Source organism: Hyperolius riggenbachi, chromosome 7 (genome assembly GCF_040937935.1).
Source record: "Hyperolius riggenbachi isolate aHypRig1 chromosome 7, aHypRig1.pri, whole genome shotgun sequence".
Taxonomy (NCBI): Eukaryota; Metazoa; Chordata; class Amphibia; order Anura; family Hyperoliidae; genus Hyperolius; species Hyperolius riggenbachi.
In genome coordinates this window covers 288,339,755-288,356,555 of record NC_090652.1, presented here as the reverse complement: position 1 = coordinate 288,356,555, position 16,801 = coordinate 288,339,755, and the positions used below count along the sequence as shown (strand labels likewise).

At 44.9% G+C, this 16,801-nt stretch overlaps 1 protein-coding gene across 3 annotated transcripts in view; it reads left to right on the top strand.

Annotated features, from left to right (window-relative positions):
• Positions 1–16,801, top strand: part of THSD7B (thrombospondin type 1 domain containing 7B) — a 733,248-nt gene that overhangs the window by 441,995 nt on the left and 274,452 nt on the right. For all 3 annotated transcript variants that reach the window (XM_068245888.1, XM_068245890.1, XM_068245889.1), the window contains one exon: positions 1,772–2,035. In XM_068245888.1, the coding sequence (XP_068101989.1) occupies positions 1,772–2,035 (264 nt within the window). The remainder of the gene's footprint in view (positions 1–1,771; positions 2,036–16,801) is intronic.

Below are 16,801 nucleotides of genomic sequence, written 5' to 3'. Positions count from 1 at the left end.
GTTTAGCTGTAGTAAAATATTGGTATTTCATAATTTCATTCCGATATTTTAAACTTAAATAGTAGAACATGGGTAAATGTACCAATATGCTACTGTAAGCTTTCCTGGGAGCCCAAATTTCCAGGCAACCTTTTATTACATTATTATTCACTTTATTAAGAACCCTTTATTCCTGGAAATTCATGTGCACAATCTGCCACACAGGTGGTAATAAAAATCACTATTATTGAAGCTGTTGGTAGTATCAACAGAATTATTTTAAACTGCAGTATAGTAAAGCAACCACAAGATGTCACTGTTAAACGTGAAGTGCTGCAATGATCTCTATGGTATTGTGATTTCCTGTATTCTTTCTGATCCTCTCTGTTCTAAGAAAACTGCACTTCCTGATGGTGGTGTATGATTTACATCTGCATGTTTTTCTTTAGTAAATAGTTCTAGCTTGTTATACTGGGTGTCTATTAGCGTATAAAGACTACCCTGGACAGCACCATGGACAGCATTCAGGGGAAAGCAGAACTTGCACCATGGACAGCATTCAGGTGAAAGCAGAATCAGCACCATGGACAGCATTCAGGGAAAGCAGAATCAGCACCATGGGCAGCATTCAGGTGAAAGCAGAATCAGCACCATGGACAGCATTCAGGGAAAGCAGAATCAGCACCATGGACAGCATTCAGGGAAAGCAGAATCAGCACCATGGACAGCATTCAGGGAAAGCAGAATCAGCACTATGGAAAGCATTCAGGGGAAGCCCAGAATCAGCACCATGGACAGCATTCAGGGAAAGCAGAATCAGCACCATGGACAGCATTCAGGGGAAGCCCAGAATCCGCACCATGGAGTACATTCACACAGTATCGGGCATACCATCCATGAGGTTAAAGTCTACCCGAGCCTATGAAGGAAATACTTACCTTAGACAAGGTTAGTCTCCTGTGTAGAGGCTTCCTATGGCATCCTCCTGTTTCCCACTGCCGCTTGCCGATCCCCCAAATATATCCAACAAGGGCTTGTCAGAAATCTGGTCAGGACTGCACTCCTCTTCAAGCACGAGCGCTGCCATACTGCTCAGGAATGGCTGGACTCGTGCTTAAAGAGGGGTGTGGCTTGGATCTTCTAGGGGTTCACAGGGACAGAAGCGAGGAGGACTCAGGAAGCCTCTATAGGATAGGATCCAGAGGTTTACCTCTTCTTAGGTAAGCATTTCTTTTTGACCCAAGGTTTGGCTCAGGTTTACTTTAAGTCCCTGGAGGATGAGCCCACCAGTTCCATGCGCTTATGACAGACGGATCAGGTGATCAGCTTTTTCTTCCCTGATTGTCTCCCATTTTGCTTCCTGTTTAGGCTGTTTATGATGGGCCAATCAAAAAACTCGAATTCAACTACTTGATAAATCGATCCTGTGGTTCTCCGTGATTTTTTCTCGCAGGAAGCATTCTCCCAGAAGAATGTATTCACTCTACTGCACAGCTGCAGGCTCAGAAATTCACAGTTATCAGGCTGAACCTGTATTATACAGGAACATGCCAGAGCCATTCCTAACACCAAGTGTCCTATTAAGGACGTTGGGAGGATCTGATTGGTGCAGCTACCCGTGACACAATCCCCACTAGTTATGAAGTTACAGATAAAATGGGTTTTCCTCTAACTGAGGGAGCAGAAAAGCCTTTTAAATAAGTCCTTTTATTTTCACTTTGTTGACATATGTCTTCTGCTGTGTATGCCTATTATTCCACAGTTCAGAAAAACTATGCCAATCTCGTTACAGGCAGGAGCAAGAAGCGGGACAGATGTCAGAACAGCGAGCTGCATCCGCTGGTGGAGAGCGAAGTGTGCGCCTGTGATGTATATAAATCTCAGCCGTATGGAAATTGGTCGTCCTGCATAATAGGAGATGGAAGAAATGAGATGCAGCCGGCGGTGAGAGTTCGCAAGGACATGAAAGGCTGCGGAGAAGGCGTTCGCCTGCGCGCAATCGCTTGTTACGACTTAACTGGCAGGATTGTAGAGCCCGGTCTCTGCAGCCGTTCCGGTAAGGGGGAAGCATGAATTATTTCTGAAGGAGACGTTTACCGCCGAGTGACTTTAATTGCTGAGACCAGGGGGGATGAAGTTTGAGGTTTTTGTAATGTTTCTTTAGAACAAGAACATAAATTGGTGGTTTAGAATAACTCTGAGCTAAAACTTAGATCTGAGATCCCAGGCAGCAAACCGTGTGTATGAAATGTAGAAAATGCGACCCATCAAGGGGTTTAAAGGGAAACGCTACATTTGTAATACAACTCTCATAGGCCCCTGGACTAGTGATGTAGAGATCAGCATAGCAGCCATAGTGGCTACTACGGGGCCCTTAGTCGAGGAGGGCCGTAACCCGGTGACCCCTTTGTTTTCCTGGCTACTACCTGTGTGACTGTACAGACAGCAAGTACATAAAAAGGGACTGTTTCTTCACATGGCCTCCACCACTGCCAATACTTAATACCTGACCTAACAAGTAAGTAAACTTTAGTTCTGGCCATACATCCCTGGATGGTAAGCATGCAAGGGGTATCACTAGACCACTAGGGAGGGGAAGCTATATGAAGGGTTGGAAAACCCTTAGACTTCCAAAGAAACTGATATAAGAGGACCAGATCACTAGAGAAACCTATGCTTTTTTTTTGGGGGGGGGAGGGGGTATTTGAGCACTAGACCACCACAGAAAACTATAAGGGAGGTTGAACTAGCCTACCAGAGAGCATCTTAAGAGGGAGAAGGAACCACTAGAGCACCAGGGAAAGCTACAGTATATGGGGGGGGGGGGGTAAATGCCAGAGAAATATATACAATAGGGGGGTATGACACTAGCCAAACAAGCCACCAAGATATATAATGAGGGTGAGGAAGTACCACTAAACCAGCAGGGAGATCTAGTGCGGCCCAACCAAAATTTTGCTATGGGGCCTAGTGATTTCTAGTTACACCCCTGCCTATGGGGTATGATACTGACTCTTACCTAGAAACCTGCCTATGTGGTCTTGTGGGTGATTCATATTTCTCTGCAGCTCAGAGGCACGTTAAAACCTGTGAGATTTGCAATCTGTCATTTTGGATCCTTACCTCAGTAGAGGGAAGACTCTGGATCCTTCTCCGCAAGGACAGTGCTGAGACCCCCGTAGATTATAGTTGTGCAGCGGCACCACATGTGCACAGTAGCACGGGCCCGCTTTTGTTGGAATAATCTGAGCCTTGTCGGGTCCTTGCTGGCACAGATGTCTTACGCATGCGCAGTAGGACGGCCCGGTGCCAAAGCCGATTGGGTCTGTGATACTGCGCATGCAGAAGCTGTCAACAAGGGCTTGTCGATGGTCATTTGGGAAACACAGTGCAAGAACGGCCCGGTGAAGGAGAATGGGGGAAGCCTATGAATTATACAGAGGTTTCCCTCTATTCATAGCCAACGGGGCACTTCCCCCCCCCCCCCCCCTTACAGGTGTGCATTAAAGTGTACCTCAAGTTAATTTAAGATCTGGTGGAGGCCCAATAAAACCCCAAACTCAACAAGGCAAAATCTGAAAACAGTCAAGGGGCTTGATTCTTTAAAGGTGGCCATACACTTATAGATTTGCAACAGATTCGACCATTAGATAGATTTCTGTCAGATTCCTGTCAGGTCGAATCTGACAGGAATGTATCCGATGTGTGCCACACCGTAGGAATCAAATTTCAATAGATTTCAGAATGAAATTGATTGAAATTAGATCAAAATGCAGTGTTGGACCATTCGATCCAATGCAACCCTATGGGCCAGATTTTCTGTCCAGACCAGTCGATCAAATCGATCAAAATCAGCCAGAAATCGATCTTTCTGCCGATCGATCATGCTTTCTGCTGCATCGAATTCTAGCCAATTCGATCAAAACTGTTGAATTGGCTGTCGATCGATGGCTAAAATCGACAAGTGTATGGCCTGCTTAAGACAAATAACATGCCTTATCTTAGTTAACACTCCTTATCAAAGTAAACACGCCTTATCAGAGTAGCATTGCGAACGCTACGAACTTATGCCTGCTAATTGGCAATGACGAGAGCTCCACGTGTCCTGCCCTGAGCCCCTGTGGGTTCGTAGTGCCCACTACTCTGATAAGGCGTGTTAACTTTGATAAGGAGTGTTATCTCTGATAAGTAGTGTTAACGCGGATAAGGCATGCTATTTGTCTTAGTGAATCAAGCCCAAGATGATAAGTGAATCTGAACAGTGTATAAAAACAAAGCAGCAAGCGGACTACCTGTTTCATGAGCCAGAAATGCTTGCCAAGCTCCATTTCAACTAATATTGCATAATTGTACGAAAATACGGGTGAAACTCAAAAGAAATTTGAATATTGCGCAAAAGTCCATTTATTTCAGTAATTCAACCTAAACGGTGAAACTAATCTATGGGTTTGGAACCCTTTGCAGGTGTTTTGGATGAATTAGCTGATTAGAGTCTGACACTTTGACTTAGAATATTGAACATTTTCACAATATTATAATGGTCTGAGATTTTGATTTTGGGGTTTTCATAAGCTGTAAGCCTTAATCATCAAAATTAGAACATATAAAGGCTTCATATATCGCACTCTGCATGCAATACGTCAATTTCATATATTACTTTCCCCTTTTAAAGGACATCTGTACTGTAACAAGAGGGATATGAAGGCAGCCATAAGTATTTCCTTTTAAGCAATACCAGTTGCCTGGCTGTCCTGCTGATCCTCTGCCTCTAATACTTTCAGCCATAGACCCTGAACAAGCATGCAGCAGATCAGGTGTTTCTGACATTATTGTCAGATCTGACAAGATTAGCTCCATGCTTGTTTCTGGTGTGATTCAGGCACTGCTGCAGCCAAATAGGACTGCCAGGCAACTGGTATTGTTTAAAAGTAAATAAATATGGCAGCCTCCATATACCTCTCGCTTCAGTTGTCCTTTAAGTTGAATTACTGAAATAAAAGGACATTTGCACCATATTTCTAATTTCTCAAGTTTCACCTATATAACTTTTCCCTGTTCTTGGACTTTAATGCATTTTTGCAAAAATGTGTTTTGCATGCCCACACATACTGACATGAAAATTACGAGAAATCAAGATTACCCATGAAATCATGATTATGATCAGAATTGTAATTGCAAAAATTCACAAAAGCCAAATTGCCCAATTACGATCAACACTAGTAGAGTAGTGCTTTGGCGAGACTCTCTATGCTGCAGTCTGGCAGCCTACTGGGGGTCCTGTCAGACTGAAAGCACCTGAGAGCTGCAGTCACTAACTAAGCAGAGCCGGTCCAAGGAAGGATGGGGCCCTGGGGCAAAGATAACCTGTACCCCCCCCCCCCCCAGCAAATTCAGCACCAGGGCCCCTGCATGATTTTTGGTTCTGGACCCACCCTTCCCAAATTCTCCTGCGATCTTGTGCTCCCCTGGACCCTTCAGGATTATAACCCACTTGTTCCATCTTCAACCTCGGCCCAACCTGCCTGTTCTCAGTGACCCCGTGGCATGACTCGCATGTCATTATGCCAATATTCAGTGGCATAACTAGAGACTAGGGGGACCCATAGCAACATTTTCATTGGATCTTTCGATCTAGGCACTGTTAAAGAGGAAGTCCAGTGAAAATAATGTAATAAAAAAAATGCTTCATTTTTACAATAATTATTTATAAATGATTTAGTCAGTGGTTGCCCAATGTAAAAGCTTTCCTCTCTCTGACTTATATTCTGACATTTATCACATGGTGACATTTTTACTGCTGGCAGGTGATGTCAGTGGAAGGAGATGCTGCTTGCTTTTTTGGCAGTTGGAAACCGCTGTTATTTACCACAGTGCAATAAGGTTCTCAGTCAGGACCATAGTTCTGACATCACATTGTGGGAGGGGTTTCACCCCAATATCAGCCATACAGCCCCCCCCCCCCCCCCCCCTGATGATCCGTTTGTGAAAAGGAAAAGATTTCTCATGGGAAAGGGATGGGATGAAGTTCAATTCTTGGTTACGGTTTTTTTTTAAGCAATACCAGTTGCCTGGCTGTCCTATGGATATGAGTGGACTGGGCCATTTACATTTCCATGAAATGTACACTGTGTATAGTCCATGGGCACAGCGACAAAGTCAGAGGGTAGAGATAAATAGAAAAGTAAATGGAAAAGTAAATAGTTAACACAACAAGTACCACCTGGACCCCCTCATCTCTAGGGCCCCATAGCAATTGCTACAGCTGCTATGGCTATAGCTATGCCCCTGTGCGCAAGGTCACTGAGAAGAGGCAGGCAGCACCGGGGATGAAAACATGGAGCATGCTGGGACAGGTAAGTTATAAACCTGAAGGGCCTAAGGGAGTACACGGTGGAGGTAGACTTTGAAGAAGGGGAATGTTTGGAAGACACAAATCATGCAGGAGAGCACAAGGGGACTAAAGACATTGGAGGGGTCCATCAGCGTGGGGGGACCGTCAGTGCTCGGGGACCCTGGGCCAATTGCCCCGTTTGTCTTAATGGCAGCGCCAACCCTGCTACTAGTGGCTTCAGTGCTAAAATACTCTGGGCTTGATTCACTAAGACAAATAGCATGCCTATCAGAGTTGACATGCCTTATCAGAGTGAACATGTCTTATCAGAGTAGCATAGCGAGTGCTACGAACGTATGCCTGCTAATTGGCAATGACAAGAGCTTCACTCATCCTGCCCTGAGCCACTGCGGGTCCAATCACTTTAAAGGACATTATCCCCGCACTTTGATTGGCCCAATAGGCTGCCTGTCACTTGGCAGCCTATTGGGCCAAGCAAACTCGGGCATAATGTTCTTTAAAGTGACTGGACCCGCAGAGGCTCAGGGCAGGATGGGTGAAGCACTCGTCATTGCCAATTAGCAGGCATAAGTTCGTAGCGCTTGATATGCTACTCTGATAAGACATGTTAACTATGATAAGGTATGTTAACTCTGATAAGGCATGCTATTTGTCTTAGTGAATTAACCCCTCTTAGTCAGACAGGAGAAAAGTGCTGTACAAGTGTTAGGCCACCTTACCCACATTTGTGCTGCATTAAAACACAGGCGTTTTCCAGATAGTTTTTTTTTGTTTGCATTGTTCTATTTTTCTATGCATTTTCATGCATTTTTTTGTGTACGCTACAACAGAGCAGATCAGTAAAATTGCTGCCTGCTGATAGTTTTTTAATATGGAGGAAAGGGTCCTGTATTGCAGGGAAGGTCAATAATCCCCCCCCACACACACACACAATGCCTTAGCCGCCCTCCCCCAGTTGTTATCTCAGGACAGGCAGTTATCCATAACATTTCACTTTTTGGGAATGTTAAAAACCCACAAAACTATCTGTGTGAACGGTAGTTATATTCTTACACCAATAATATGAAGGAGATTTCTGGATAAGGGGAGGGCAGTCTAGATGGCCCCAAAGCACTGTTGAACCTATCCAGCAGAGAGTCTATCCAAAGAGTGAGTGCCAATTCTTACAGGGTGAGATAGTAGTTTCACTATTAGGCCTAAAAAACCATCCTGGTACAGGACCTCTCTCTAGGCATAACAGGAAAAAAGGGTGGCGCCATGGGCTCCCACTATAAAAGCCTCAATTTGTGGCAATGAGAGGAAATTTGGTCACAGGGAGGCGTCTGACAAAATAGCGGACGCTATTTTATCGTGTCCCTCCTTGTGCCCAACTTTACTCTCATTGCCTCAAATCGCGGTTCTGCTGCCTCGAATGTGGCTATTTGACTGCAGCTGCACTTTATTTGGCCTGAGGAAGTGGGCAAGATAGCACGAAACACGTTGCTTGATATTATTATTAAATAGTTCTACCTAAAGTGAGTTGTCGCCTGTGATGTAAACCACCTCAATTCTTTTTATTTTCAGTGTTTATAGAATATTTTATATCCATTGGTCTCCTCTTTCCTCCTTGTCTGTTTCTTACTCCCCCCACTTTTCAGTGAGGGGAGTTCCATACACTTAACCTCGGGTGGAATCTCACCGCCCTACGGGGCCTAGAGTGCATTTTTCCAAGAGAGCGACCATCTCCAGGATTGCTGGAAACCCGAGTGGAGTCGGGGTTTTGTTACTCCACCTACTTGAAGTGGTCGGTTGCCCCTAGTGCAACCTACCTTTGTGAGTATTTAAACTCAGCAATTTCTGAAGTACTTTTTGACCTGTGACGTACTGCACCATTTGTGCTCCCTTTATCTTTTTTCCTCCCAGTGGTTTACACACCTTTCTCCGACAAGTGAAACGGTTGCAGCAGTTGGTCACTGCGTGTAGTGCCTGGTGGCCACTCGCTATCCACTCAAATGGTCCTGCATGGGTTCAGACCCGATACCCTGCTGTCACTGGGCACTACAAAGGAATAGGAGGGTTTCGGTGATCCAGGTAGCGACCTTGTACTCAAGAACATCTAGGTAAACAAGAGAGACCAGGAGCCCAATAGTGTAGTTATTATTAATAAATGGGAAGTTGTAAGTATATACAGCTATACTCACAAGAGTGAGTTGCAGATCCCTGCAACCACCCTATAAACCAGCGGGAAATTAACCGTCCCCACTCGATTTTCCAGGTTCTGCCAGAAGCTGGATGGTCGCTTTCCTGGGTTTATAGTTTTTAGGGGAAAAAAATACTGTTACCTCCAAAGGAGGTTTATCTGGAGACTTGTAAGGATAGAGAATCAGAATCATTTATTTTGCCAAGTGCAAGTGGGAGGTTGTACCCAGGATTAGTTTTGCCTCATACAGGTTCTGGAAGGATAGGTGGATGTCAGGTGGGTAAGGGGGCAGAGGAAGGCGAAGGTTTAGCAGCAACGACCCAGTTATTCATAAAAGAAATCTCCGGTGTTGGCTGACACTGCTGAGGATCCCCATTGCTGACATCTGGTAGTGCTAGGGAAGGTGTTCAAGTTCAAAAGGTGCAGTAGTGTTTCTGTGGTGAATTTCGACTCCTGGGCAGCATTCAACAGGGCTGGTCAAGATAATCTGGCTGTCACAGAAGCATCCGGCCACGGCGGCCCTTACTTCCGGATTAGATACTGGCATCATGGAGGGGCTGAACCAAAAGTGTCCCTGCTGTTGTGGAGCAGCAGCCGAAGGATGCATGGAGCCGACATCCAGCAAGGCCAAAGGTCTCCTGATCAGCATGGTGACTTCTGACCTCAGTGGATCACTGACCTCCTGGGTAGCACACATAGCCTGTACCTGCACAGACAAGGAACCCAGTCAGCATGGTGGAAAAAACTCCAGGTCCTGCACTCCCCATGACCCGCACCAGCGTCCCAGGCTACACCCGACCACACTACACATCTTCAGGGGGGAAAACAAGATTAATTGGTAGGAAAAATGGAAAAAAACAAGAAAAGGTCAGAATCCTGGGGCCATGGCTGCCAAATAAGGCCCCATCTTCTTCATAGAGGCGCCCAAATGTAAAAGTATGTCTAAACTTCTAATAGTTAAAATAAGAATGAGAGGTAATCTCTTACCTCTCCAGAAGACATAAGCACCAGTAGTACTGGAAAAGTATTTATTCAAAACACAAAACAAACAATGCATTTCACGGGTACTAGCCCGCTTCCTCGGGTCAATACACAGTGCCTTGTAGCAAAGTGAATAAGGTATGGGTGCCTCCATCCTAACAAGTAACTACGCAGGAATGGCTGACAGGCCGTAATCCCGCCACTCTGTCAGCAGCCTTTCTGAGCAGTCCTTATCCTCTCCTCCGATATTCTCCAAAATAACTAAATCCATTCCGTTCCATTGTCTCTGCTACAATGAAATTACAATTTGCTGTCACTTCTAAGATAAAGGATTCCGGAAAAAAAAACCTCCATTATCTCTGGCGCCCTTTCCCTGTTGTAAACAAGACCAGCAGCAGCATTCTCAGCTCCCGTGCGAGCGGTTTTTATTTTGTTACGGCGGACCCCGAGCAGATCCTATCGCTCAGGTGAACCGAACAGCCCCGATAATCCTGTTTAATTTATCCAGGAGCCGCACTTCTGTAATGTCTGAGATAAGGCGATTCAGCCGCTCAGCTTACATAAAATGTACCCGTTACAAAATGGATGCTGTGAAAGCCGGAGGAGAGATAATTGTACCAGTTAAGTATAGTAAGACTGATACACTGTTACCAGGCGATAAAACCCGTCTGTGTTTGGAGAGTCGGCGTGTAATGAATAGAACGCAGGATGTGGTTGTAGATTTTTTTCAGCCCTGGTCTGTGTTATTCAGCACGTAGCAGACAATGGCTTATCATAGCCTGCAGGTGTTTACCGTCACTCGGGGTCAGCGCGGGCTGCGCGGACAAAACAAGACAAAGGCTGCCATTTTCTGCTTATCTGTTTCTAATCTATAGAAACAAACATGTTGATTGCTTTAATTAAAAATTGGCCTAACGTACAGCATTGGCGCAAATGTCACTTAATGGTTTAACCATTTTAGCCCTCAGTCGTTTTTCACCTTAGGCATCCGAGCTACTTTCACATCCCATTCATTTGCCAATAACTTGATCACTAATTATCACAATGAATTGATCTATATCTTGTTTTTTCTGCCACTAATTAGGCTTTCTTCTGGCACTAATTAGTGGCTTTTTTCTGCCACTAATTAGGGTGGTATATTTTGCTAAGTATAATTTTTTTTGTAATGCATTTTAACAGGAATATTAAGAGAAAAATGGAAAATATTCATTATTTTTCAGTTTTCGGCCTTTATAGCTATAAAACAACACATGCTACCATAATTAAAACCTATGTATTTTATTTACCCATTTGTCCCGGTTATCCCACCATTTAAATTATGTCCCTATCACTATGTATGATGCCAATATTTGATTTGGAAATAAAGGTGCATTTTTTTCAGTTTTGCGTCCATCACTATTTACAAGCTTATAATTTTAAAAAATATTAGTAATACACCCTCTTCACATGCATATGAAAAAAAGTTCAGACCCTTAGGTAACTGTTTTTTTTTTGTAATTTTTTTTTTCATTAAAAAAATGTATTTGGTAAATTTTTCGTGGGGGAGTTAAACAGTTTATTTTAAATGTAATAATATGTGTTTATTTAATAAAAAATGAATGTGGATGTTGTTTTACTATTTGGCCACAGTCAATTTTTTTTTTGTCCTGGAAGTGAACGCTTTCGCTTCCAGGAAGTATAGGGAGGACAGGAAACTTTTTTTTTATCAGAAAGACTGCGACTTCTGATAAGAAGCCATCGGTGTTTCTGCCGGGACTTAGATCAATGAATGGGAACTATGTATTCATTGATCTCCGGACTAACGGGGCAGCACGGAAGCACGCGGGAGCACGCAGGAGCATGCAGCAGAGCTACAGCAGCCGTCTGGACGTGACAACCAAGGGAAACTGTAGTGAAAATAATGTAATGAATAAAGTTGCTTATTTTTTTTTATCTCTTTACAATATTCATTTATAGATTATTTAATCAGTGTTTGTGCTTTGTAAAACTTTCCTCTCCCTGATTTACATTCTGAAATTTATCACAGGTGATGACATATTTGGTCCTGTCAGGTGATCTGTACAGAATGTTTGTTTCTGAGAGTTTTAAAGGCAATAGGAAAGATATCTGGCCTACCATAATGCTTTTTTTTTTTGGGGGGGGGGGGGGGTTTGCACTACCATTTTCACCCAATTACTCAGAAAATGTCAGTGTGGAGTTCAACAGGGCATGTGCCGTCCCTTTGACTTCTGTTCAACTGGCTCCAGTCAGTGAAGCAGGTAAAAAGGGCATACACATTGACGCTAATGTTAATTGCTGCAATTAGCCGGAGGCGCCTGAAAAAAAAAGGGGCCTTTCGCTATGCAATGTGGCTACAAATAGTGGGCACCAGAGACTCAGGCAGGGGGGAGGTTTAGGAGCAAGGGGAGGAAAGGTATTTAAAGTTAAGCATGACCGGGGGGGGGGGGGGGGGGGCTAGGAGGGTTAAGTACCACTGGGGGAAGGGGGGTTAAGATGGGCCACCACTAAGGGGGTTGACTAGTTACTGCGCCAAGTGTAGTATATCTACGTCCCACAGGACTTCAAATGAACATAGATATTCATCTACTGCCGCTGCACACTCCCACGCACGCTCCCATACGCGTTCTCGTCACTGTCTTTTTGTGGGGAGATTAGTGAATGTGAATGCACTTCCCATTCATTGATCTAAGTCTCTGTTTCAATGATCGCCGACATCAATGAGATGCCTGCGGTCATTGTAACAAAAAGTAACACATGTTCACGTTACTTCCTGTTTGTGTATGAACAGTACGCGTAGGAAGAATCGGTGTGGGGACATCTTGTGGCCAATTAGTACAATTACACCTACATACATTTTTTAAAATACAAATTACTTATATCCCACATTAAAATTAACCCCTTAACTCCCCAACTTTCCCATTGTGCCCCAAAAAAATAATTTGCATAATTAAAAAAAACATAAATAGTTTAGGGACACAATTTTTTTTTAAATGTATGTCATGAGGGTATATTACTGTTATCTTTGCAAAAAAGGGTTTGTAATTAGTGACAGACACAAAACTGAAAAAATACACCTTTATTTCCAAATAACATGTGGGCGCCATACATGGTGATAGGGACATAATTTAACCACTTGCCGACCACGTCACACCAATAGGTGTAGACGCAGCAGCAGCCCCAGGACTACCTAACGTCAATCGGCGTAAGGTCCTTGTGGCGTGGTTTGTGGGCGATTGCGTGTGCCAATGTGCGCGCATCCCTGCTGCGCACGCATCTTTGCTCTGATGGCGGAGCTCAGACTGTTAGACTGCGAAACCGCCATCTTTTATTGCTGTACAGTGGTGCACTCTAAGGCAGCGCTGTACTGGGGACAGCCGTGTGACACATCTGTCCCCTCCAGAAGCAGGGAAGTGATCGGCTGTCATAGGCTGAAGCCTATTACAGCTGATCACACTGATTGGCTGGCGGAGGGAGGGAGGGGGGACTACAAAAATAAAAAAAATGGGCATATTTATTTAAAAAATAATAAAACAAATATTTATAAAAAAAAATAATAAACATCTGGGGAAGATGATCAGACCCGACCAACAGAAAGCTCTATTGGTGGGGGAAAAAAGGAAGGGGGGGGGGGGGTCACTTGTGTGCTGAGTTGGATGGCCCTGCAGTGAGGCCTTAAAGCTGCAGTGGCCTATTAAGTGAAAAATGGCCTGGTCTTTGGGGGGGTTTAACACTGCGGTCCTCAAGAGGTTAAACGGTGTAATAGCCAGGACAAATGTGCAAATAAAATACATGGGTTTTAATTACAGTATCATGTGTTATTTTAAAACTATAATTAATATTGTAAGCCGTTGGCAGCATCTCCCCTCCCCCTTCTCAGTGTGTCCTTCTTGATCTTGCAACTCCAGCTATGTCACCCTTCTGATGGACTAAGGCCACATACAGACATCAGACCATAGTCTTTGGAAAATGAAAGATCACAGACCAATCTTACCACCCTTCCTGTAGTATAAGAGCCATACTCTACACAGTCTTTTCTATGGAGCTGAACTCCCCATCAGAAAAAAATCTTGGCAAGATGCTGCACACACAGATGCTGTACAGACACAAAAGATCAGTATCTGCAAAAGATCTGTTCCTGCCAAAAATCCATTCCTGCAAATTGCAATGGTAGTCTATGAGATCTGCAGATCATCATACACACATGATTTAACTGACATTCATCTGCAGATCTGAAAATCCATCCTGGTGGATCTGATCTGCAGATGAATGTCAGTTAAATCATGTGTGTATGATGATCTGCAGATCTCATAGACTATCATTGCAATTTGCAGGAATGGATTTTTGGCAGGAACAGATCTTTTGCAGATACTGATCTTTTGTGTCTGTACAGCATCTGTGTGTGCAGCATCTTGCCAAGATTTTTTTCTGATGTGGAGTTCAGCTCCATAGAAAAGACTGTGTAGAGTATGGCTCTTATACTACAGGAAGGGTGGTAAGATTGGTCTGTGATCTTTCATTTTCCAAAGACTATGGTCTGATGTCTGTATGTGGCCTAACTCGGACTTGAGTTGCTGGATGTCTGAAAAATCACATGATCATGCATCGTATACCCTGTTTAGTGTTGGGCCGAACCTCCGATTTTCGGTTCGCGAACCGGGTTCGCGAACTTTCGCGAAAGGTTCGGTTCGCGTTAAAGTTCGCGAACCGCAATAGACTTCAATGGGGATGCGAACTTTGAAAAAAAAAATAATTATGCTGGCCACAAAAGTGATGGAAAAGATGTTTCAAGGGGTCTAACACCTGGAGGGGGGGATGGCGGAGTGGGATACATGCCAAAATTCCCCGGGAAAAATCTGGATTTGACGCAAAGCAGCGTTTTAAGGGCAGAAATCACATTGAATGCTAAATGACAGGCCTAAAGTGCTTTCAAACATCTTGCATGTGTATACATCAATCAGGTAGTGTAATTAAGGTACTGCTTCACACTGACACACCAAACTCATCGTGTAACGCACCGCAAACAGCTGTTTGTGTAGTGACGGCCGTGCTTTACTGGTGCGCACTAGTGTTGGGCGAACAGTGTTCGCCACTGTTCGGGTTCTGCAGAACATCACCCTGTTCGGGTGATGTTCGAGTTCGGCCGAACACCTGACGGTGCTCGGCCAAACCGTTCGGCCACATGACCGAACTAAGAGCGCATGGCCGAACGTTCCCCGAACGTTCGGCTAGCGCTGTGATTGGCCGAACGGGTCACGTGGTTCGGGCCCGAACGCGCTCTGATTGGCCGAACGGTCACGTGGTTCGGGTAAATAAATACCCGAACCACGTCATATCTCCGCCATTTGTCTGTGGGTTTAGCTTTGGGTAGGCAGGCAGGGTAGTTCGCTCTCCAGCCACGCTAGCCAGGGTCCCCCCCAGTCATTGTGTGTCGCTGCTGGGAACAGTAGTACACCGCTCGCTCAGCCACACTATATATAGCATTGTTTACTGCCACTGTGTACCTCGCTCAGTCACGCTATATATATAGCATTGTGTTTTCTGACACTCTGTGTACACGGCTTAGCCTGACTAATATAGCATTGTGTGTACTGCCACTGTGCACCTCGCTCAGCCACGCTATATATAGCATTGTGTGTACTGCCACTGTGCACCTCGCTCAGCCACGCTATATATAGCATTGTGTGTACTGCCACTGTGCACCTCGCTCAGCCACGCTATATATATAGCATTGTGTTTTCTGACACTCTGTGTACACGGCTTAGCCTGACTAATATAGCATTGTGTGTACTGCCACTGTGCACCTCGCTCAGCCACGCTATATATAGCATTGTGTGTACTGCCACTGTGCACCTCGCTCAGCCACGCTATATATAGCATTGTGTGTACTGCCACTGTGCACCTCGCTCAGCCACGCTATATATATAGCATTGTGTTTTCTGACACTCTGTGTACACGGCTTAGCCTGACTAATATAGCATTGTGTGTACTGCCACTGTGCACCTCGCTCAGCCACGCTATATATAGCATTGTGTGTACTGCCACTGTGCACCTCGCTCAGCCACGCTATATATAGTATTGTGTGTACTGCCACTGTGCACCTCGCTCAGCCACGCTATATATAGCATTGTGTGTACTGCCACTGTGCACCTCGCTCAGCCACGCTATATATATAGCATTGTGTTTTCTGACACTCTGTGTACACGGCTTAGCCTGACTAATATAGCATTGTGTGTACTGCCACTGTGCACCTCGCTCAGCCACGCTATATATAGCATTGTGTGTACTGCCACTGTGCACCTCGCTCAGCCACGCTATATATAGCATTGTGTGTACTGCCACTGTGCACCTCGCTCAGCCACGCTATATATAGCATTGTGTGTACTGCCACTGTGCACCTCGCTCAGCCACGCTATATATAGCATTGTGTGTACTGCCACTGTGCACCTCGCTCAGCCACGCTATATATAGCATTGTGTGTACTGCCACTGTGCACCTCGCTCAGCCACGCTATATATAGCATTGTGTGTACTGCCACTGTGCACCTCGCTCAGCCACGCTATATATATAGCATTGTGTTTACTGACACTCTGTGTACACGGCTTAGCCTGACTAATATAGCATTGTGTGTACTGCCACTGTGCACCTCGCTCAGCCACGCTATATATAGCATTGTGTGTACTGCCACTGTGCACCTCGCTCAGCCACGCTATATATAGCATTGTGTGTACTGCCACTGTGCACCTCGCTCAGCCACGCTATATATAGCATTGTGTGTACTGCCACTGTGCACCTCGCTCAGCCACGCTATATATATAGCATTGTGTTTTCTGACACTCTGTGTACACGGCTTAGCCTGACTAATATAGCATTGTGTGTACTGCCACTGTGCACCTCGCTCAGCCACTCTATATATAGCATTGTGTTTTCTGACACTCTGTGTACACGGCTTAGCCTGACTATATAGCATTGTGTGTACTGCCACTGTGCACCTCGCTCAGCCACGCTATATATAGCATTGTGTTTTCTGACACTCTGTGTACACGGCTTAGCCTGACTATATAGCATTGTGTGTACTGCCACTGTGCACCTCGCTCAGCCACGCTATATATAGCATTGTGTTTTCTGACACTCTGTGTACACGGCTTAGCCTGACTATATAGCATTGTGTGTACTGCCACTGTGCACCTCGCTCAGCCACGCTATATATAGCATTGTGCTTTCTGACACTCTGTGTACACGGCTTAGCCTGACTAATATAGCATTGTGTGTACTGCCACTGTGCACCTCGCTCAGCCACGCTATATATAGCA